At 32.5% G+C, this 23,180-nt stretch overlaps 1 protein-coding gene across 2 annotated transcripts in view; it reads right to left on the bottom strand.

Moving 5' to 3' along the window:
• alpha-Catr (alpha-catenin related) overlaps positions 1 to 20,945 on the bottom strand; it is a 46,913-nt gene extending 25,968 nt beyond the window's left edge. For both annotated transcript variants that reach the window (XM_014415371.3, XM_014415372.3), the window contains exons 1-7: positions 20,799 to 20,945; positions 18,247 to 18,436; positions 16,007 to 16,167; positions 15,716 to 15,925; positions 15,146 to 15,529; positions 13,264 to 13,512; positions 10,155 to 10,314 (exon numbers count right to left, since the gene is read on the bottom strand). In XM_014415371.3, coding sequence (XP_014270857.1) covers positions 10,155 to 10,314; positions 13,264 to 13,512; positions 15,146 to 15,529; positions 15,716 to 15,925; positions 16,007 to 16,167; positions 18,247 to 18,436; positions 20,799 to 20,888 — 1,444 coding nt within the window. In that variant the 5' untranslated portion in view covers positions 20,889 to 20,945. The remainder of the gene's footprint in view (positions 1 to 10,154; positions 10,315 to 13,263; positions 13,513 to 15,145; positions 15,530 to 15,715; positions 15,926 to 16,006; positions 16,168 to 18,246; positions 18,437 to 20,798) is intronic.
• Positions 20,946 to 23,180: the final 2,235 nt, after the last annotated feature.

Below are 23,180 nucleotides of genomic sequence, written 5' to 3'. Positions count from 1 at the left end.
CAAATGAGTGGTTTGGGTGGTTGGTGAAGTGAGGGTACATGACAACACCAACGCTTTTGAATTCATTTGGTTGGAATGTGTTAAACCACCCAGCTTACTCCCCTGACTTGGAGCCTTTAGTTTTTTATCTTTTCACCTTCCTAAAGACTCAATTCGGTGGGAAAAAATCTCGAATCAATGAGAAGATGAAACAAGAGGTCTTGAAGTTGACGGGACATTTCTAAGAGAAGGACATCAAAAAGCTTGAGCCACGGCCTACAACCTGCATAGAACGGGAAGGCGATTATATGAACAAATAAGTAACATATATCTACAATATCCTGTTATTTTTTTCTAAACACAAATAATTGAGTATTTCTACTTTCTGGCCATGCCTTATATAAACCACTATCAAATAAACTTAGTGACAAATAATGATTTTGATTCATGAGAGCAAATATGCACCTGCATCCATTAACTTGTAAAATTCCCTGACTTTCAGTGTTTTTCTTTGAAATAGAATTTTCTTTTAAAAAAATTCCTTAGTTTGATCTATCTATCCATCTATGAAGTGCCAAAGAGTTTTGTGGACAAAAGTAGAGGTACATGATTCTCAACCTCAAGATATAGTATGTTTAGTACTATAATCTAATAAAACAAAAAAAATCTTCAAATTAAAAAAAAAAAATAGGTAGATAGTGCGAGTAAAGATGATTTTATTATGTATATTAATTTTTGTCAGTGACATTAATTAAGTGAATAAAAACTAATTTCAAAAACTGAAAATAAACAGCTGTTATAACTTTTGGAACCGTAAGAGCTGATCATTGATTCTTAAGATTAGGCACTCAACCAACACCCACCCACACATTTATCTTCCTAGATAACAAAAAAGAAAAAAAAATTGTTCTCTGACTGCATCCCTAAACATCTTCTCATATATATTATCGAAGGTCAACTATCTTCTTATCATTAAAAAAACAATCAATAGTTTAACAACAAAATTATTCTAAGTAGGGAAAAATGGCTATGATAGAGGGAACTAATGAGCCTCAAGGAATAAGCAATGACTTTATGGTATAAATAGTACATAAAATGTTTATTAGTTACATCACAATGCATTGAACAAAGAAATTACTAAGTTAACCACAAACAATCAATTGTAAGCTGCAGCTTTGTAAAAAAATAAATAAATAGATTATATGGTCATTTTGTTACACTGGTTCCTGATATTAAACAGACTGGAAAGGTAAGGAATGGAGTTGTCCCCACTTTGATTAAAAATCTGTTTTCTTGGTTCATCTAAAACACTTTTATTGGTTCCAGAACAGACCATTTATAGATACTTAAAAAATATAACAGTTATTGTACTAGGAGATGATGGTTGGGGTGCGGTCAAAATGAAATACAAATAAGTTGGTGTGCTTATTTAATTGTACCAATGTTTAGGCTAGAGTTTCTAGCCTTCATCAGGGCTAAGAACAGAACAAAATAACAACCAAAAAGTATAGAAAATAAAAAATAAAATATAAACAGAATGACATAAAGTGTATAATTTTACAGAATGGAATTAATAAAATGAAGTGATGAGAGAAGTGGAAAATAAAATGTATACATAGGCAATTGAAAAAGTAGGTAAAATAACATAATTAAGGAAATAAAATGAAAATGAAGTTATATAATGCAAAGAAGTATGAATATATTAGTTATTAATAATTTAAAAATTGAAATATGGAAAAAAAAGAAAATTGAGAGAAAGAAAATATAAAAATATGTAACCATAATAATTGATAAAGAGGCAAAATATAAGTAAAAATTAACAAAAAGAGATGAAAAAAAAATATAATAAAAAAAAAAATAAAATAAAACGAACCTGTTAGCTTGGAAACCAAAACGTCAAGTGGTATACTGCGCCAATAACAGCCAAACTCCGAATTAAAAAAGATGTTACAACAATAATAATAAAATGTAAACAATATAAAAATAAAAAGTAAAAAGTAGAAAATATTTAGAGGAAGAAAGCGTGTGAGAGGGTGACGACAAATGGTTTTTGGAAAATTTTAAAAATATATGTATGTACAAGGATGACGAAGTACCGGAAGATGACAAAGGGTCATGGGTATTTATTAACAATTAAAAAGAGGAAACGTATATAAGGGGGGGAGGACAAATGTGTAAGAAAAAATTTAAGAAGTGGAATAATACATTACAAAGTGAGCGAAAAAATAAAAAGATTAAAAAAAAAGTTGTAAAAATTATTATTGTTGCGGCCAACATATGGTCCACAAATCGATAATTGAAACATATAATTTTTATAACATCAAAAACAAAATCTCTATTGTTTTTTAAACTAAAAAATAGACAGACAACTTCTTAACGTCTCACTGCATACACATATCTTCTTCATTTTCTCCTCACTATGCACTCGTAGTTGCCAGCATTCTGGCCATCTTCACCAGCTAAATCATCTTAGCCATGGAGGACGGACTTCTTCAACTCATCCTCCAAGAGGACAAGGCGGGTGGATGTACGTCCCTTTTGTCGATCTACTTCCACGAGAATATCCACTTAGAATAACCACAACCGGGGCCCCACCAATCACCGGTGAAATAAGACTTTTTTTATCTTTTGTTCAATTAATTTAATTTTATAATAGTGTTAAGCTTTTCTTTTGTTTCTAGTTGTATATTTTGTGTTCCTTCTTATTATGTTTACTTATTTAAAAATACAAAAATAACAAAATTCGGCTATTCTTTTCTTTTCACGGTTGGGCTAGTAAAGGTTCCTTTTGAACCCCTCCCCGCCGTAACATTTATGTTAATGATAAGTTGGGCTTGTTGGTTTTTAAATTGATAGAAAAAGGTTCTAATTGGATATAGAGGCTTTCAGAGATGAGTCTTTTGTCATAGTTATGAACTGTAGCAAGTATAGACGTTTTGTCGAAATCAAAGGAATGATTTAAAGAAAGAGAATGTTCCGAAAGTTTAGAGGCAGAAAGATTATGTGAGGAAACAGAATATTTATGTTGTTTGATACAGTCTTTTAAGAGATTTTTGGTTTCGCCTATGTGAGCAGAATTACAATTAAGGGTGGAGCAAGGGATGTGGTATACAATATGTGATCGGTGTAGAGGAAGGATAGGGTCTTTTAGTTCAGTGTAAATATTAGATAGTGTGTTGTGAGGTCTGAAAGCAATAAAAAGGTTAGGTATAGCAGAACATAAGAGTTTTTGAATGTTGTTGGAAAGAAAGGGGTTTTGAAGAATTAGGTGAAGTGGTGAGACGATATTTTTAGTTGTATAAAAGTTTATGAATGATATGGAGAGGGAAGTTATTAGCTAAGAGTATTTGTTTACTGTGGTGTGTTTTTTTCATGGAAATGGGAAAGGCCACAGTGAATAAGGTTTTTGGCTACGTTAATTCTTTGATGGTAAGGATGTTGGGAGTGGTAATTTAGAAGTCTGCTTGAGTAGGTTGGTTTGGTGTACCAGTGAGTGGATATGGTGTTGTCTGGGTTTCTTATGATGAGGATGTTAAGGAACGGAAGGGAGTTGTTATTTTTAATTTCTACAGTAAAATTAAGGCGTGGATGGTAAGAATTAAAGGCGGATAAGATGTCAGGGATTTTATCAGGATTTAAGACAAGAAGGAGATCATCTACATATTTTTTAGTAAGAATAATGTCAACTGGAAAGAATGGGATAACGGAATCTAGCAAATCATTTAGGACCACATTGGAAAGATCGGGAGCTAGAGGATTTCCCATGGCCAGCCCTGAAATTTGGTTAAAGAACTGATCTTGGAAAGTAAGGTAACCAGATTTACAACAGAGTTGAAGGGATTCAAGGTAGGAAAAACGTTTAAGGGAATTGTGGGGTACAATGGATGTCCAATTGGCTTCGATGATAAGGAGGGCTTTGTCTATTGGAATGTTGGTGAATAAAACAAAATATGTAAGTATAAGTATTACTCAGACTTCTCTTAATATTTCCACTTCTTATGCCTAATTTGTCAACAGGAGGACTAGAGAGGGAGATGGGTGCGGGTGTCTACCCCACCCTTTGCGGATGAATCAGGCCAGAGTGCCCTACTCACTGTCTAAGGATTCCCAGTCCTCTCTATTCCTCCCAACACCTACTGTCACCTCCGCATGGTGCCCCCTGGGGAGTCCGATTGGACAGAGGCGTGTTATTGACAGACATGACAGGCCCTTTAAACACCCAAACTAGGCGTAGGGAGCTCGAGCTGAGGCTGAATGGCAGAGGGTGTATAAAAATATACTGTCTTTTATCGACCCATTTGGGGCACCTGGCGCACCCCATTGTATCTATGTCTGCTGTAGGGAGAGGGGATTAGTACCTGCAGTGCCTTTAAGAACCCCCATACTCGTGAGAACAAAATGAATGACAACAATTTGTTTTATATTTATTCCTTTCCAGATGAGGAGGACTCGTCCTCCTTAGATATTCCGGATCTGGCAGGGCCAGCAATGGAACTGCCAGGGAATGTTAAGAGCTCACTTTCCACGATCTTGGAAGAGATAAGCGATGAGGAACTTCAGCAGGGGGAAGGGGGAAGTGTGGGGAACACTGCCCCCAGACCCCAGTCTAGAAGAAGGGATGGCAGAGGATCGGGCGCAATGAGGAGAAGGCGGCGTGCGATCAACAGAGTCACAGCAGGACTACAGGAGACTGAGAGTGTTTTAGGTCTAGGAACTTTGGTTGATGTTGATAGGGAACAGAGCTCTACAGGACCTGGTTCTGCTGAGGAGAGCGAGCCAAGGAGTGTGGATCGGCCACAGAATACCGGGAGACCTTCAGGCCCATCAGCCTCGGCTGATAGGGACCGGAGCTCAACGCGACCTGGACCATCCATGAGGGCTAGAAGGAGGCTTAGGGTCAGTTCTCAGGATACTGAAGGTCAACAGGGCACCTCCACCTATGGTGTTAGGGACCGGAACCCTTAGGAACCAGGAACGACCAGGAGAGCTGATACGAGGGAGGGGGCAGTCACAAGAAACTGACGAACGACCAGGCCCATCAACCTCTGTTGATAGGGACCGGAATTCTACAGGACCGGGACCCTCCACACAACTTGTGACATGACCCAGTCGGTGTACAGGAATTCAAAGTTGACGAATTGGGATTCCTACTGTACCCAACTTGAGGAAGAGGTCAAGAGTTGTCCAGGAACAATCAGGAACACCTTGCAGCTTGAATGCCTTAACACGTCCTTAACAGATGCGATCATAAGATCCTACACTGATAATAACAGTGTATGCAGGATCCAAACCAACAGGAATACGACCTGGTAGAATGAGGAATTGGCTAGGCTGAGAGGACTCACAAGGAGACTCTTCAACACAGCGAAAAGAACAGGCTGTTGGGACACTTATAAGAGTGCACTAACTGACTACAATAAGGCTGTAAGGAAGGCCAAAACAGGGGCATGGAGGAGATTCTGCAATGATGTTAATGATGCTCCCTCCACGTTCAGAATCAATAGAATTCTATACAGGGACTCTGAAAGGGGAGTGTTGGATGCTGTTGAGGTGGAAAGAGAGTTCACTAATTCTGAAGTGGGAACCCTGGAGGCTCTGGCACGCTCACACTTCCCTGAGTGTGTACTGATAGAAAAAATGACACAACCCCCACTATAGAGAGCTACATTTGTAGTAGAGATAAGTGGGTCAAGGCAAATAGGATTCTCAATTCTGGCAAGGTTGAGTGGGTGATTAGATCATTCTCGCCCCTTTAAATCAGCCGGTATGGATGGAATTTCTCCGGCCTTATTACAAGAAGGCCTACCGGTCTGAAAACCATACCTCTTAGCTTTGCTAAGGGGGAGTTTGGTACTGAGTCATATTCCATGTAGCTGGAGAGTGTTGAAGGTGTGCTTCTTATGACAACCTCAAGGCGTATAGACCTATCTGTCTGACATCCTTCTTAATGAAGACACTTGAGAAGGTTCTGGACAGACATATTAGGGAAACTACGCTGGTAGAGAGACCACTACACAGCACTCGATTTGCCTATCAATCCGGGAAATCCTGTGAGGATGCTTTACATCATTTAGTATCCAGGATTGAAAAGAGTTTGGCCTATAAGGAGATTAGGGCATTGACATTGAAGGCGCCTTTGATCGTACTCCTTACAGAACCATGGCAAGAGCTATGGAAATGAAAGGGGTGGGACAGCTTTCTTTCAACTGGATCAATGCGATGTTGAAAGGAAGATTGCTCAAGTCAGAGCTAGGACACACTAAGGTGTGGATGAAGCCCGCTGGTGGCTGTCCATATGGTGGAGTGCTATCTCCTCTCCTGTGGTGTATGGTGGTGGACACCTTACTTATCAGATCCAATAAGGCAGGTTTTTACACGCAGGGATATGCTGATGATATCGCTGTGCTGATAGGAAGGAGGCTAATTCCCAGAAACTATCTCAGGATTGCTTCAAACATCGGTAGACATTATGAATGGATGGTGCCAGGAGTATGGTCTGAGCATCAATCCTCAAAAGGTCAGTCTTTGTGTCTTCACTAACAGACAGAACATTGCAATCAGGTCGCCGCATCTTAACGGTGAGCGATTGGGATTCTGCAGTGAAGTCAAACATCTTGGCGTTACTCTTGATAGTAACGTGTGTGTGAAGTGAATAGTGAAGTGGCAACTCCATGTTGAAATGACCAGTATGAAGGCACTGAGGTGTCTCTGGGCATGTAAAGGACCCGTAAGTAAATCCTGGGGCCTTAAACCAAAAGTTATATATTGATTGTACATATGCTGCTATCGTATGATGGCACAGGGCTACGACCAGGAAATCCCAAGCTTGGCTCGAGAAACTTCAGAGACTGACATGCCTCATGATAACGGGTGCCATAAGCACTACTCTCTCTACAGCAATGGAGGTTCTTCTGAACATTAAACCTCTGCATATAGAGATTGAGCTCAAGCCCTTAGCTCTGCATATAGGCTTATGAAACTAGGAACGAACTACCATTCCCTGACTGGGACATGGCAGACTGTTCAGGAGGATCAATGAAGATGGGATCCTGGCTATGCATTCTGATTATCAGGTGAAGAAATACAAGAACACTTACTATAGTGTAATGATTAAAGGGTCTACTCCACACAAGCCGTGTAATGGGATAAACTGCTACACAGACGGATCCCTAAAGGAACAAGAATCTGGACCAGGAATATGGAGGATGAACATGCCTAACCAAGGCACATCCATCTCGTTAGGAAAACACACCACAGTATTCTAGGGTGAGGTGTTTACAATAAATGTCGGTGCCAAGAATTTAATAAAAGAGGACACGAGGGAAAGGCTAATTACGATTTATACGGACAGTCAGGCAGCCATCTATGTGCTGGATAACTATGTAACCCGTTCTAAATTGGTGGAGAAGTGTAAGGCTAACTTGAACTCTCTCTCCTTGGCCAACAAGGTGCGGGTGGAATGGGTGTCTGGACATAAAGGCATTAAAGGAAATGAGCGAGCGGACTACCTAGCAAGGAAAGGATCTGAGTCCGCTCCTCTTACACCTGACCCCATATGTGGAATTTAAAAGAAATGGAAAATAACTTAGAATTAAGATGTTTAGATACAGAAATATGGTTGAGGGAATTATTGATGGATTTAGGAAAAAGGGAGTTTGAGCGACATTTGAGTAACAGATCACTACCACACATTCCCTTTCTTTCCGACAACATTCAAAAACTCTTACGTTCTGCTATACCTAACCTTTTTATTGCTTTCAGACCTCACAACACACTATCTAATATTTACATTAAACTAAAAGACCCTATTCCTCCTCTACACTGATCACATATTGTATACCGCATCCCCTCGCTCCACCCTTAATTGTAATTCCGCTTACATAGGCGAAACCAAAAATCTCTTAAAAGACCTTATCAAACAACACAAATATTCTTTTTCCTCACATAATCATTCTGCCTCTAAACTTTCGGAACATTCTCTTTCTTTAAATCATTCCTTTGATTTCGACAAAACGTATATACTTGCTACAGTTCGTAACCATGACAAAAGACTCATCTCTGAAAGCCTCTGTATCCAATTAGAACCTTCTTCCATCAATTTAAAAACCAACAAGCACAACTTATCATTAACATAATAATAGTTAATTTATTAAAAAAGTAATTTTTACAATTTTTTTTCTTATTCTTTTTATTTTTTCGCTCTATTTGTAATGTATTATTTCACTTCTTAAACTTTTTCTTACACATTTGTCCTCCCCCCCTTATATACGTATCCTCTTTATAATTGTTGTTAAATACCCATGACACTTTGTCATCTTCCGGTACTTCGTCATCCTTGTACATACATATATTTTTAAAATTTTCCAAAAACCATTTGTCGTCACCCTCTAACACGCTTTCTTCCTCTAAATATTTTCTACTTTTTACTTTTTATTTTTATATTGTTTACATTTTATTATTATTGTTGTAACGTCTTTTTTAATTCGGAGTTTGGCTGTTATTGGCGCAGTATACCACTTGACGTTTTGGTTTCCAAGCTAACAGGTTCGTTTTATTCTGTTTTTTTTTTTTTTTTATTATATATTTTTTTTCATCTCTTTTTGTTAAATTTTACTTATATTTTGCCTCTTTATCAATTATTATGGTTACATATTTTTATATTTTCTTTCTCTCAATTTTCTTTTTTTTCCATATTTCAATTTTTAAATTATTAATAACTAATATATTCATACTTCTTTGCATTATATAACTTCATTTTCATTTTATTTCCTTAATTATGTCATTTTACCTACTTTTTCAATTGCCTATGTATACATTTTATTTTCCACTTCTCTCATCACTTCATTTTATTAATTCCATTCTGTAAAATTATTCACTTTATGTCATTCTGTTTATATTTTATTTTTTATTTTCTATACTTTTTGGTTGTTATCTTGTTCTGTCCTTAGCCCTGATGAAGACTAGAAACTCTAGCCGCAACTTTGGCACAATTAAATAACCAACTTATTTGTGTTTCATTTTGACCGCACCCCCAACCATCATCTCCTAGTACGTCATCCACGGTCAACTATCTCTCATAATTATGAACAGTTATTGTAAAAAACTTTTCATATTAACAGGACTGTTAGTCAAAAATTTTATTTAATTAGTAAGCAACACAAAGAATTATATTTTCAAAATTGATTAAAAATGATACTCAGTTGAAACAATCTCTTATTTTACAAAAACATACCAATAAATATCAAAATTAAATATATTTGGGTGTGTGTCATACGTTTTTACGGTAAAGTGGCCTGGAGAATTAGAACATGCTGTTTAAGTTTAATAAAGAATATGCCTTTTCCATAATATGGGTGCCAAATCTTAAAAAAATTAGATGGTGTTAAAATAAGAAGATAAGGATTTGGATTATAATCTGATAGGAAAGATTAGGAATGAAAAACTAAAGAAAACAAATTATAAGGCAAACTATTAGATGTGGGAGGAAGATGAAAATATGATAGTGTGTAGTTAAAAATGGGACAAGGAATGTGAAAGTAAGACAATGAGTGAGTCATTTAATTTATATTAAGGTTCAGGTTACAATTATGTCGAAACTTGTATTAATAGAAATCAGTACAGATCTATTAAAGCTTCCGACTCACAGATTTTATAAAATTACAATATAATCCATTTCATTCAACTTTTCTTTGGTCCTAATTGAAATGCTGACTCCTTGAGGTATCATGCAACCCCAACTCATCAAGTTTTTGCTCAAAAACTAGGTTTCTACATCAATGGGTTTTATTTTGTATTTCAGAAAGAAAATTTATGATAAGAAAAACACCACTACTACTATAAAACAGTTTATAAAAATGAGTCATACAATTGAACAAGTTGAAACATTTGATAAGCAAATAGTAAGAGGTGATGCTGAAATATATTATCAAATTTATTGGGTGGGTTAACAGCTTTAATATTTATCTTTATGATTAGGGAATATAATCCTAAAGTTCTAACCTTGGAGTATAAATATTATAATTTATACTATTGTACAATATTACAACAGAAAAAGGAAGATGATATCATTTAATCAATTTTGTGAGTCATTGTACATAACACCTTGTATTTTATTTTAAAACTGATTTGTTTTCTATAAGTAATAATATTAAACCAATTTTATTAATAATAATTACCTTCTAAATTTTCCTTAGCTATTTTACTATTTGGGTGTTGTGTTAATGTTGTTGCTGCTATTGCTACTTGTGGACCATAAATTCGAACATTTATTTCAGTATATTTGGATGATACCTGAAGGGTTTCAGTAGCAGCAATATGCCTCAGGAGTTTGCACATCTAAAGATATAAAAAAAATATATATACATAGCATACAAAATCAATAACATATTATTTTATCCAAAGATTTATTCATTAATAGAAATAAAAAAATTGTTAAAATTATTGAATAATAATGTTACTTGAATAATAAGTAAGATAGGGATGAAGAAACAATAACAGACACTGAAAAGTTCTAATATAGATTAATATGATATAAAATATAATTTTCCCTAATATGAAGAAAATAAGGAAAAAAATCAAGAAAATCATAATAGCTTATGCTATAAAGAAAATGCATAACCCTTATAATTCCATAAATATCCAAATAACTTTTTACAAAAGTTTTGCAAAGATGATAGCCATATTTAAAGAAATTAAGTCATATTTCAGTCATATTATAACTAAAAAATCTTGGTCGAAAATTTATAACAATACGATCACCGTTACAAATAATTAAAGTAAAAAAGATTGTTAAAGTCTTAAAGTTATACTCAATTGTATAAAAAGTAGTCAATGAATCTTTTTCCAAGAAGTTCTCCTTCCTTTTTCAGTAACATTTCGGTCACCAGTGCTTAAGGGGATCTATAATGTCAATATTTTGTTGCCCATCCTTAATAATGGTTAAACTAATAAAGCCCCAAAATCAGTTGTTTTTTTAGCATCGTCTTCCATATTAGTAGCATACAGCCCCTGAGTGGAAATGTCAAGATTCATTTTAATGGGACATCACAAAATAAATATTGACTGATCTAGTTGGGATAAAACCCACAACATCCTGACCCAGGCCTTTGGAACCCTCACCCCAATGTGCTCCACCACAATATCTTCAGCCCCAAAAATCATAAGCTATATAGCATTTCCAAATCAATTCAAACATTTTCCAAGTCAATTCTTACCTTTTCCACTTCAATTATAACTTTTTCAGTATCAAATGTAAGATATTCCAATTAAATTGTAACTTCTTCCATTTCAATAGTATCCCAACCAGACTTTGAATAATTCATACAAATTTTACTTTACTACTTTTTTTTATTGAAAAATAATGATTATAATTTCAACAATGACTTTCGAAATATTTTTTATGAATAAAGTGCTGATTTTAATTAGCTATGAGTTTAAAAGTGGGAGACAGTAGCTCAGTGGTAAGGTACTGTGCTACTAACTCTAAGGACCCGGGTTTGAATCTGGCTGTGGCAGCTAATTATTTTCTGCTTCACTGTAAACATGAGTCAGCCCTGTGGATTCGGGAGTCCTCTGGGGTCCACCCAGCCTCATAAAATGGGTACCCTTCATTGGGCAAATCTGGCAGTTGAGCACAATTCTGACAAATTCACTTCCTTGCACAGCTGTTGGTCTAGTAACAGTACTTCCTTACAAAGTATTGTACCCCTGACGACCCTTCGTCGGTTGTAACAGTACAGATTTAATTTAATTTTAATGAGTTTTAAAAAAATTATTTAATATCTTATATTTTTAGACGGGAAAGGGCTTGAATTTCATCGATTTAGAGATCATTCAATAGGTTTTTGAAGTTAATAATTTCAACTTTACTGTTGAAATTAGTATCAGTATAAGCCTGAAATGTTGACAATGTAGTCATGTTTAGTTGGGAATAGTGGTAAAACCAGAGCATTTAAGGTTTAGGTGAAATTTATTTTTGTTTAACTTCAAAGCAATAATATTATTTGACTCACAAAGATAGGCTACATACATGGGATCATTAATTTCAATGAAACTTTTTTTGATATACTAGAAGATGGTTGGGGGGGTGTGGTCAAAATATAACACAAATACATTTTATTTATATATGTTATGTTATATAATATATAATATATTATATTTATGGGTTATATTTTGACCACACCCCCCCCCAACCATCTTCTCCTCATATAATTTATCCACAGTCAACTATCTCTCATCATTATAGATTGAAAAATATTAGACATGTAACCGAGTGTTCTAGCCAATACTCCCTAGAAACCGAGAAAAATAATTTTAGAAATTTATTAAATTATCTTATGCCACCTTTGTTCAGCATTTCATGGTTAATATGAACCAATCAATTTGTTTTTTCATGTAGAATAAGAAAAAAAGATCATTTATTGCATCAAATAAGTTTTATTCTACTAAAAATTACAAAAATCAAATCACTGCTAGTAAAGTAGACAAAAAAATCGAGTCAGATTCGTTTTTAACGTCTTTTGAAACCTTAAAAACTCATTTAATATAATCAATAAACTTTTTTTTTTATTCAGCATGAAAAAACAAATCGATTAATATATAATAACCATAAAATAAATGCCGAGTAAAGTGGCATATAAAAATATAAAAAATTCTAAAGTTATGTAAAATTTTTTTTTTCGGCTACTAGGGCAACTTGACAAGAACCCTCGGTAACATGTCTATCATTTTTCGACCTAGTATCACCAAAACATTTCATTGAAATCGTTGCTCCCATGTGCTAAGCTTCCCCTTGTTTAACAGTAACGCTCTCACTTAATTAAGAAAAAATGTACATAGTGTTTTTGCAATAAAAAATAGAATTAAAACAATAATAATAATAAAAAGCTACTGCTGTGGCCACCTTAGTGGGAGTGGGATCCAAAATACACCCTTCTGCCTTTTCCTCATTATACCACTGGATGTGAAGATTCTCTAGCTCAATGTTTTCCAAGAGGAATAAAGAATAAATGTGCACACTAATGAAGGTATTTGAAAATAGGAAGTCTTAAGTAAAAAATAAATCGTTGAACTAATAATGTAGGAATCCATGATATTCTACTGTTACTAATATTATTATGTTGACTGAAAACACTTTCATGAAAATAAAATTATTTTATTTATAAATTTAAAAAAATAGCACTGAATTTTTGCAAAATTATACTAAATAATTCAAATAATATCTAGAGCAAAATATCAAAAGTTTCTCTCTAAAAAATATTCAATCTATAACTTGAGCAATAATACCTCGACAATATGCTCAATATGTTGATTGAAGCATTGAGCACTATGTTGAGTACGAATTTCATCACAAGCAAGCGCTGCATTTGTTATTACTGACACAAGTTGAGATCCTGCTTTAGTAATATTCAAGAGATCAGAAGTCTGTTCTCTTGTAGTCGAAACTAGTTGATTAAATAGATCTCTGGTAGCAGATAGACAATTTTGAACAGTGCATTCTAATTCTTCTGTAGGAGAATAGCCTTCAGCTTGTTCCTGAATCACATACAAATAATAATTAAGTAAATAAAGACAATAACATCAGCTAATCATAAATAAATACAAAAGGGATGGCAATTGTAGAAAATTGTATCTGCCATTCCGATAATAGGAGTAACTTATTTTCCCAATGAAAACTTAAGTTTTATTTTTTATTTTCACTTGCCTATATATGGTATATAGAGTAGGGGAAAGTATTGTGATTGGGGAAAATTCCAACTTTGAGTTTTTGACGAAATTACAGGTTTTGAAATACCCTCAGTCCAAATAACCACGTCTCGCAAAACTGTCTATGTGTGTATCAGTCTAGCTCAAAAACGAAAAATTGTACAAAACTAAAATTACATATTCAGGGTATGTCAATGGTATGTTACAGCAACCTTTTTATTAAAATCGACCAACCAGGAGTGTCACTTTAAAGAATTGATATTTCACATTGTTCCAATATTCTCAAAAATGATTCTGATGATATTGATTAAACTCCATACATTAATGGACAATCGAGTAAATTTTAATATCAGCTTTATCTTGTTCTCATTGATATAGTTGTTGCTGTTGGCTGGGGCTTTAGAGCGTAAAACCCTGAAGTCATCAACGCCCATGCATTGAAATAGTTTAAGAGGGCTTTATTGCCAAATTTTCAAAATATCACCCTATAAATTACCTTTAATTTTGTTTATTTGAAATAATTAACCATTTTGGAGTGTTAATAGCACTAAAAAATTTATAAATATGAACTAGAAAAGAATTTGATAATTCACTAAAGGAGAAAATGGTGAAATAAGCAGTTAAGGAACTGGATAATTGGAGACTGCTGAGAGTGTCCGATCACAATAGTTCTTCAGGGCTTTGTTATATTTTGTATAACTATTGCATTCTTGGTAGGAATAAAGTTGAGATATTCATTATTCCAACCATGATAAATGCGTGATGCCTGCACAGCACCAGATTTTATTTTATTAGCATAGTTCTAGAGAAGTGATAAGTTAAAAAAATACAAGACAGTTTTCTACACAAATAAATAAGACTTTTTAGTAATATCTGCTATTTATATTACTACTATTAATGCTATAGACAAAAGATCGGGGGAATTATAAGCTAAAATCAATATAAAGTATATTTTGCAAAAAATCGAGTTGAAAGTCATCTTAATGACTTTTTTTTTAATAGATTCTATAAAATTTACTGACATGTGAATTTTTTACATTAAATTGTAGTTTTTTTAAGTCATTCGATTAGCTAAGTGAGGCAATGGTGACTGACACAGATCTCCTTCATAATTAAACAGGTGAAGAAAAAAGTGGTGTTGAAAAAAAAAAAAAAAAAAATAACTGGGTAAGCAATACCAGAATGAGGTATCATGAATAACAAAAGGAGGGCATATACAAACTGATGAGTTTGAATCTTGTATCTAATGAGCATTCTATGAAATTTAAATTATTCTTAAAAATTCATAGTAAAACTTACAGATAGTTACTGATATATTGAACTTAATGACTTATTGGTAGATTAAAATCCATAATGTGTTTTCCAAGATAATTTTCTAAGTCATAGGATATCTTAGAACTATTTGTTTTTCCCTAACATTTAAACAAAGGAATAAAATAATATAATTGAAAATTTGACTAACCAAACATAATCCAGTTCTCAAAAGTTGGTTTAACTGCAATTTAGCTCTGTCACAGAGTAATAAAATGTTTTCTCGGTGTTCGTGACTAGTATAAGCAGAATCAGTAAAGTCTTGTGTTCTCTCTACTATAGTATCTAGAGCACACAGAAGAGAATCTTTAGTTTGGCCAGAAACAAAGGTAAGGCGCGTCATTTCCACCAACGATTCAAATTGTTTTATTGCAGAATAAACAGTTTTTCCAGCATCCCAATCCTCAGCCATTTCCCCTTCGAAAACACCATCCTTTACAACAAAATGTATTAGATCCATGGCCCGTCTCATTTGACAGAAAACAGTATCACGGTTTTCTCGACACGTTGAGCTGTCAGGATGGCGCAAGCAAGTCTAAAATATAAAGTTGTGACCATTAAAAAACAAAATTAAATGAATGAATATAAAGAAAATCATATTGTATTTAATGCAAACTTATGGCTAGATATACATTACACATAAACTACTTACTAAAGGGTAACTTAAGATAATGTTATTTACTAATAACAACACTATATAATTCCAGAAAATATTACTTACTTTTGAACTTGTAAGCAATAACATTGTGGATCTTTCTAAAACTTGTCTAGCTGCTGCCATTTGTGCTCTACGCCTTTCATCTTTCATGTCATTCTGTCTATCTCCAGTCAGATGTGCTAATTCAACCATTTCCAATCCAAATTGTGAAAATGCCTTAACAAACTCCGTAAAATTGGAAACTCCTTCCATACGACCAAGGCTTCGAGCTACCTTAAATTTCCATAAGAATAACATTAAAAAAATAATTTAGGATGTAGATCTATTGAATAAAAATAATAATGAATAATTAACCTTGTCTTTTGCAAGCAATAATTGTCTTACAACCACTACATCTGCTAATAAGAGCACCCTAGTGACAGAAGTTAAAAGATTTCTAGCAGCACGAACAACAGCACTACGTTCTCTTAAACAGTCTTCTCCAGCAGATTCACACAGCTTTTCTATAGCACTCCCTGTAAATAATAAAAATACTACAAGAATGTTAAAAGACCAAGTTTTTGAGCTTCTCTCCTGAGTTGTTATATCAGTATTCTGTATTTTTTTTTTTTTACCAAAATGAATACACCAGCTAAACTATTTAGTTTTAAATTAAATCTGATTTTTATTTTGATCAACTATAAAAACATTATTTTAAATTAAATCAATCATCTTGTTTGTTTATTTATTGCTAAAAAATTACTATATATAATAACTGGTAATTAGGAGTTATCATAGTCTACAAAAAGAGTAAAAAGATGATTTGTTTACTTTTGAAATAATTAATTCATTTTCTTAAAAAGTAGCATTCTAACCCACATTTTCCTTCATTGGATTAGTTTGGTTTTATTCATTTTATTCATGATCTGAATTATAAGTTGTTATGAGGTTTGATTGAATACTTGGTGTGGCAAGATTAAAGTTCGAATTTGAATCTAGTTAAACATTTATGGAACTAACATAAGCGATGAATACAATGGCAGAACCAAGGTTCAAGCACCCTTAAAGAGTAGCATAACATTATTATGGATGAATAGGAAAGTATTTCTTAGGAGTTTAATAAAAAAAATTTCCAAGGAACTCAAAGGCACTTAATGAACATGCCAGAAGTGAAAATAATTGGGATTAAAGGGAAAAAAGGTTGTTTTTTTTTACTTTTATTTTTTGTAATTGTGGAGGAGGGGGAAGTTCAATTTTTTGTTATTTCAATAAAATCTTCTTTATTGAAAATGGATTATTTTCACAACTAAACCTATTTTGGGTATGTGGATTATGAACAAGCCTGAATTTATTAAAAATTGAAAGGAGGTATGTAAATACCGTATGGCACATCTATCAGTGTATTACCTACATCACTTTATATCAAGAAGACCCAGGAATGTTTGGATGAAATATCCTAAAAGAGATAATATAACCCCTAGAGAAACAAACCAGAATATTGAAAAGTATTGAAGTTATTTTTATGTCCATAGGATGTGGCAGAAAAATATTTTTAGAAAAACAAAACAAAATTCAGTAAAACATTTTTTAGATAAACAAGTTTAATTAAATCATAATTTAATGCAAAAATAGATGATCAAATTTGTATGGTAATTCTCAATTAGATTACATAGCAATAATATCACTAAAGTCATTTAGTATGGGTTATATTCAGTTGGCTGTCGGAAGTAAGCTGGAAATTTATTATATGATTATAATTTTGAAAAGAATTTTTTTTGTCTCATAATACAGTAATATAACAAAAAAAATTGCACAAAAGAGCTATCTATACCTTTGCCTCTTTAAACATTTATTTAATATTATCTTATTAAATACCAAAAATATCTTTCTATTTATACCTTGCTTCTAGATAGATTGGCTTGACATTTTTAAGAGATACAACTGAGGCAAGGTGGGCAAGTGGTTATCCTCCAGATTCCAGTTTTTAAAAAATATAGTATTGTATAAAATATTCACCCAAGAAAGATGAATCAACTGGAGAATTCAAGAGAGTTTAAAGAATACTGCCATTATAGCATTACAGCGACTGAATAGGTAAATGAGATAAATATTGATTCATTGAGATAAATATTGATTCATTGAGATAAATATTGAACAAATCGTTAAACCAAGAATCAGACTGGAAAGAAGGGTAGAGACATCTGTACAGCATATCTATGCAGAGATATAGCAGGAGGGTGTTTAAGAAGCATGAAACATCTTGATAAAAACATTGAGATTTTTTGTTTATTGATTGTTAGGATTTTACAATTTTGTAAGAATAAACATAACAGATTAATTGATAAATGGCTACAGAAATAATAATTAACTAAGATATTGATAAACCCATTTTAATGATTCATACAACTTTGTTCAATAGGAATTATACAACTGTTATGATCAAGGAATGTGAAACGTTGGTTGTATATTTGGGTTTCGCCAGATTGATGAAGGGAAATATTCAGAAAATAGTATTAGCATGAACCCTCGGGTTCTTAATATTTATTGTAATGACTAGCAATGAAAATTGTCACACTTCATTTTAAAGACAAAAAAAAATTAAATAAATAACAAACCAGCTGCTCTAGCTTGATTGCAGGCTCTGTTCATGTCATCACGAAGTTCTGTTATATCACTTGCAATACTTTCACCTACAGTGACAAATCGTTCAACTGCAACATTCACAGCTTGACCAACTCTTGCAACAACTCGGAGTGATCTTTCTGAACAAATACTTCGCTCTCTATGCGATACAAGGGTTGAAATCTGTGTAAAGATAAATTTTATATAAATATATATATTGCAAATATAAATACTAATTAAAATGTAAAGAATAAACCAAAGAAATGATAATTGACTAAAAAAAGCTTAAAAATCCATGTAAAAAAACATAAAATTTACTAAACTAAATCATAGGGGAATGAAAGCATCATGCAATATCTATATCAATTATCGAGGTGTAGATAGTTGACCGTAGATTAATGCTTGAAGAAGTTTGTCGGGGGGGTGCGGTCAGCAAAGAACAACATAAATAAACAAAACCATATTTATTTATTTTATGCCGACGTTTCGACCTGAGTTTCAGGTCTTCATCAGGGGTTGTGTCGCAGAGGAGGGAAAGATAAGTACTCCGCAGTACTTATCTTTCCCTCCTTCAACTTCTTCAAGTATATCAATTATCATAATATTATCAAACAAGCTTTTAATAGTTTTATTTTTAAAAAAATTAATTATGTTTGAAATTTTTTCAATAAAATTCAGACTCAAATATAAACTTAATTTTATTAAAATTACTAAAAAAACTCAAATTTTATTATTTATTAGATCATACACTAGATATTAATCAGGATTATGGCTATATAATCATAAACAAATTTATATAATTTAAAAGATATGGTTAGCAAATAATTATATGCTTTAAATTACAAAAAATAAAATTGATGGACCAGATGGTAGCACTCAATGGTAACGATGGTTTTACTTAGATGTCAGTATAAATACATTTTTTTCACCTGCCTGTCCTCGCTTATCCAATCAACATTATGGTATCAGATAAGTGTAGGTCCCTGATTAATTGTAAATATCTCTAATTTTCCTGAAGCGCAATCTCTCATCTTCTTCATACACAACTTGATACACAAATATACAGTGATCGAATAGAGCAACAAAAGAGAAATTTCTTTAGATGAATTTTTAATATGAAATCTTCGCCATGCTACTGTACAATTGATTTGGACCCTATTATGAAACCAAAAATAACAACTACAACTCATTAAAACAACGATTTATTCCGGGATTGACAACACAGTAAATGGTTTTACAACAATTAAAACATTACAGACCACACTTTCCTTTCATCTAAAACCTTTACTTCGTAAGTTCCTGCATCTCTTATTATTAATCATTTAATTAAAATTAATTAAATAGACAAACAACAAATATAACATTTGAGGTATTCAGCTAGAAATCCTGGCTGATATTCCAAAAAGGACAAAACTTATCTATTTTATTTGTGTAATTAGTTATTGGGCATGCTGGAGTGTATAACATATATGTAAATACTGTTAAGTTTGCTTAAAAGTAGTAAAGATTCGGTATCCTTTTAGTAACCCACACCGCTAATAAGTCAAAGCCTACTTCAAAATGCAGCACAACTAATAGCACTACATATTTCAATCTCACCTATAATTTCAAAATTAATAATGTTTAAAAAAATTGGCTATAACATTTTTAAAACCTTACCGATGATAATTCTCATTAAACTTCGCTAATGTTTAACTGAACAGTATATTGACTGAAAATAATGAGACACATTATTTGGAAGATAAACAAAACCTAAGAACATATGTTGCGAAAATGGAGAATTGATACAAGCAATATCAAAAAAATATGTTATCTAACATACCAATAAATAGAAACTATAAACATATCTCTGCACAACAAAATATTATGACAGTTTACAACATAAAAATAAAGAAAATCATCAATAACCAAATCACTAGAAATGCAAAAATATTTACTATTTGAATAAGTCATGAAGAAAATGTTTACAAAATAAATACAACATAGAACAATTAAGGATTACTATCACCTGTTTTTCAGTAATAGCTGACATTTCTTACAAAATAAACAGTCATAGAGAATAAACTTCAACCCAAAGCTAATTGTTTTAATAAACTAATTGATAATGGGAAGACTTAAAGAGGAACCCACAACATTTGACAGGAGCATGCCAACTGACAGTAATCAATACTTTGAAAACAGTCCACTCTAGTGGCATGTGATGAAGATAATGTTGGTAACCTTATTGCTAACCATCGTGTAACCTAAGCTTCAATAATCACACAACATTTGGATATTCTCCAATGCGAATATCACGTCAAAATAAAAAATAGAATGATAGAAAGGGCTGACGAAGATGAGAACACAGGCAGTTGTAATTACTGACTATAAAATCAAATAGTATAAGAACATTAAGTGAAACGTAGCTTCTACCTCAATAATAATGTGAAAGCTTCAGGAATATAGTAAAGGCAGCATCAGACATTTACTTTACTAAAACACTAATAACTCTTCGATTTAAAAATAGCAACATAATCTGCTATGAGCTATTAAACAATAATATTACCTGTTTTACTAATGGTAGTAATGTTTGTTCAATGCTTTTCGTCTTAATTTCAAGTGTTTCTTCATCTAAAGAATTGGAGGTTTCCGCCATCAGAATTCATCAGAAATTAAAATTAAAAATCACGGAAACACAAAATAACCCATCTTAGCCTGCCCGGCAATGTTGCCAAAAATACTTCTTGATATTATACTCTGTTAAAACAATTATTAATGTATTTTAGGTGAGGAAAAAATGGTTGTAAGCAATTGATTGAATAAATTCGTAATTTTTTTATTAAATTTTTTTTTACTATGCATTCAAGAATGCGCTATTTTTTTAACGAAACACCACTAAAGAATCCGTTAGCAGTTATTAATATTATATTCTATGTCACACCATTTATTTAAGCAATTTTGTAAATTATACCTTTCGCTACTAACAAAATAATAAATGTTTTCACTTAAACGAATTTTAATATATATATATATTGTATTTTTTCTGAATTTATCAGTACGAAATTGGGTACATATTTTCATACAATTATGAATTGAATTTTTTGTGGGTGTCCTTAATTACACATTGGTTTAATTTTATAGGTAATATGAATTTTTCTCCGCTTATTTCTCAGCGAATATTTTTAAATTAGATAAATAGATAGTAATTAAAAACAAAATCATAGATTTTCGAACAGGTCAGTTAAGTTTATAACAATAAGATGGAAAAGTTTATAACATATAAGATTATCAAATTGTTTACTGATTTTATATTGTTGCATGAACTAGTGTCAACGTAATGTTAAAAAATTACCTTATTTATTTATGAGTTGTATCAAAACAATAAATAACTTAATTCTAATATTAACAATTTTATTACATCTAATCCAATTTTATAAACTTGGGGAGGAACAAAGTTAAACCTGACAAGATTTAATACGTTTATATAATATCTTTTCAATATGAATCACATTTTTTACTATGAAAATACGTTTTAGTCAATTTTTAAATAAGTGTGGATTCTTGGTTGACGAACGTACTCAACAAATTCTGTAAATATTCCTTATTTGTTGTATCTAATACCCATCTGATTCCAAATGGGGTAGAAAAGGCGGGTTAAAGCGGAAGTATTACACGATGGAGAAACAAGCAAAACCGGATTTAAAGTTTAAACGCCTACAGGACCAAGACTTATTGCCGCCACCTCTTCATACTATTGGAAGGGACGATCAGACTGGTTATTTTCCCCAGGAAAATGGTCTTTATGATGGAAATTTTAATTTTATCGTGTAATAACATCACTTATGAAAATAACTTGAGAATATGTTAAGTAAATTAAATAGTTCGACCTGGAAGACAGTCCTACATCCCTAACCAAGTGGGGCCCCGAAGCACTTAAATTATGGTGCCTTTCAGATTAGAGTATTTTCTTCAGTTGAAATAACCAACATACTATAGTTGTCTTCACCAAATTAGGAGCCTGAGATCCGCAATACTTCACATTATTCTGATGTAGATAAATACGTTTGTCAGGGAGTCTTTCCCAATTATTTAATACATTACAAAGTAAATATAATCTAAAATAAAGAAACATAATAGATTTTAAAAAATAAGAAACTAGGTATAAACATTCAGATGAAAGCAGAAACATTAAAAATACAATATGAACTAAATATTGATATGTTACATTCTCCAATTTTGGTACTATTTAACTTAAAACGATTGAAGAATGATTGAACATCTGAATGAAAATGATTTTATTTTTCTGTTATTGTCCTCATGTAGGCCTTCTTCATTTTCTATTCACTTTGAGGTTCTACTCATTAATTGTTATATTGTTATAAAATGTATACCTAATGATTGTCTTGTCATTTCCTAAATCTGTCAATTGTTAAATCTGATACTTTAAATGCCAATGGTACCAGTTCCTTTTGTATTAAAGCTTTTTTTTTTAAAAAAAAAGGCTGCTATTACTTGCATTAATACGTATTGGTAAAAAACGTAATTTTAATTTTATATGAAACACACCAATCACTATAACACTTTTTATATCTGTTACAGTTTTTTCGTCACTCCCTAGTTGGCTTATGAAATGCTCACTAATAAACCGCACAATGGAAAATTTCCCAGCTGTGGTCAGTAGCATATTATGTAAATACTGAGAAAGGCCATCAAGCACTTGATACTTGGACACATGAATAAAAAGCGCACCTAAAATATTTTCATACGAAATAAACCGTTTCCCGAAATACTCGAGAGTGCGTGCTGGTTTGGTTAATTCCTTAGTTTTATCTTTCTAGTCTGAATTTTTTTTTTTTTTTTTTATTTAATTAGATTTATTTATTGATAGATATTACAATCTGCCACACAGTTGTGGGCAATAGGTAATATTGATAAATGATCTCATACA

This window comes from Halyomorpha halys, unplaced genomic scaffold (assembly GCF_000696795.3).
Source record: "Halyomorpha halys isolate HHAL.00 unplaced genomic scaffold, Hhal_1.1 Scaffold99.1, whole genome shotgun sequence".
NCBI lineage: Eukaryota > Metazoa > Arthropoda > Insecta > Hemiptera > Pentatomidae > Halyomorpha > Halyomorpha halys.
This window is presented reverse-complemented; position numbering and strand designations above follow the sequence as displayed.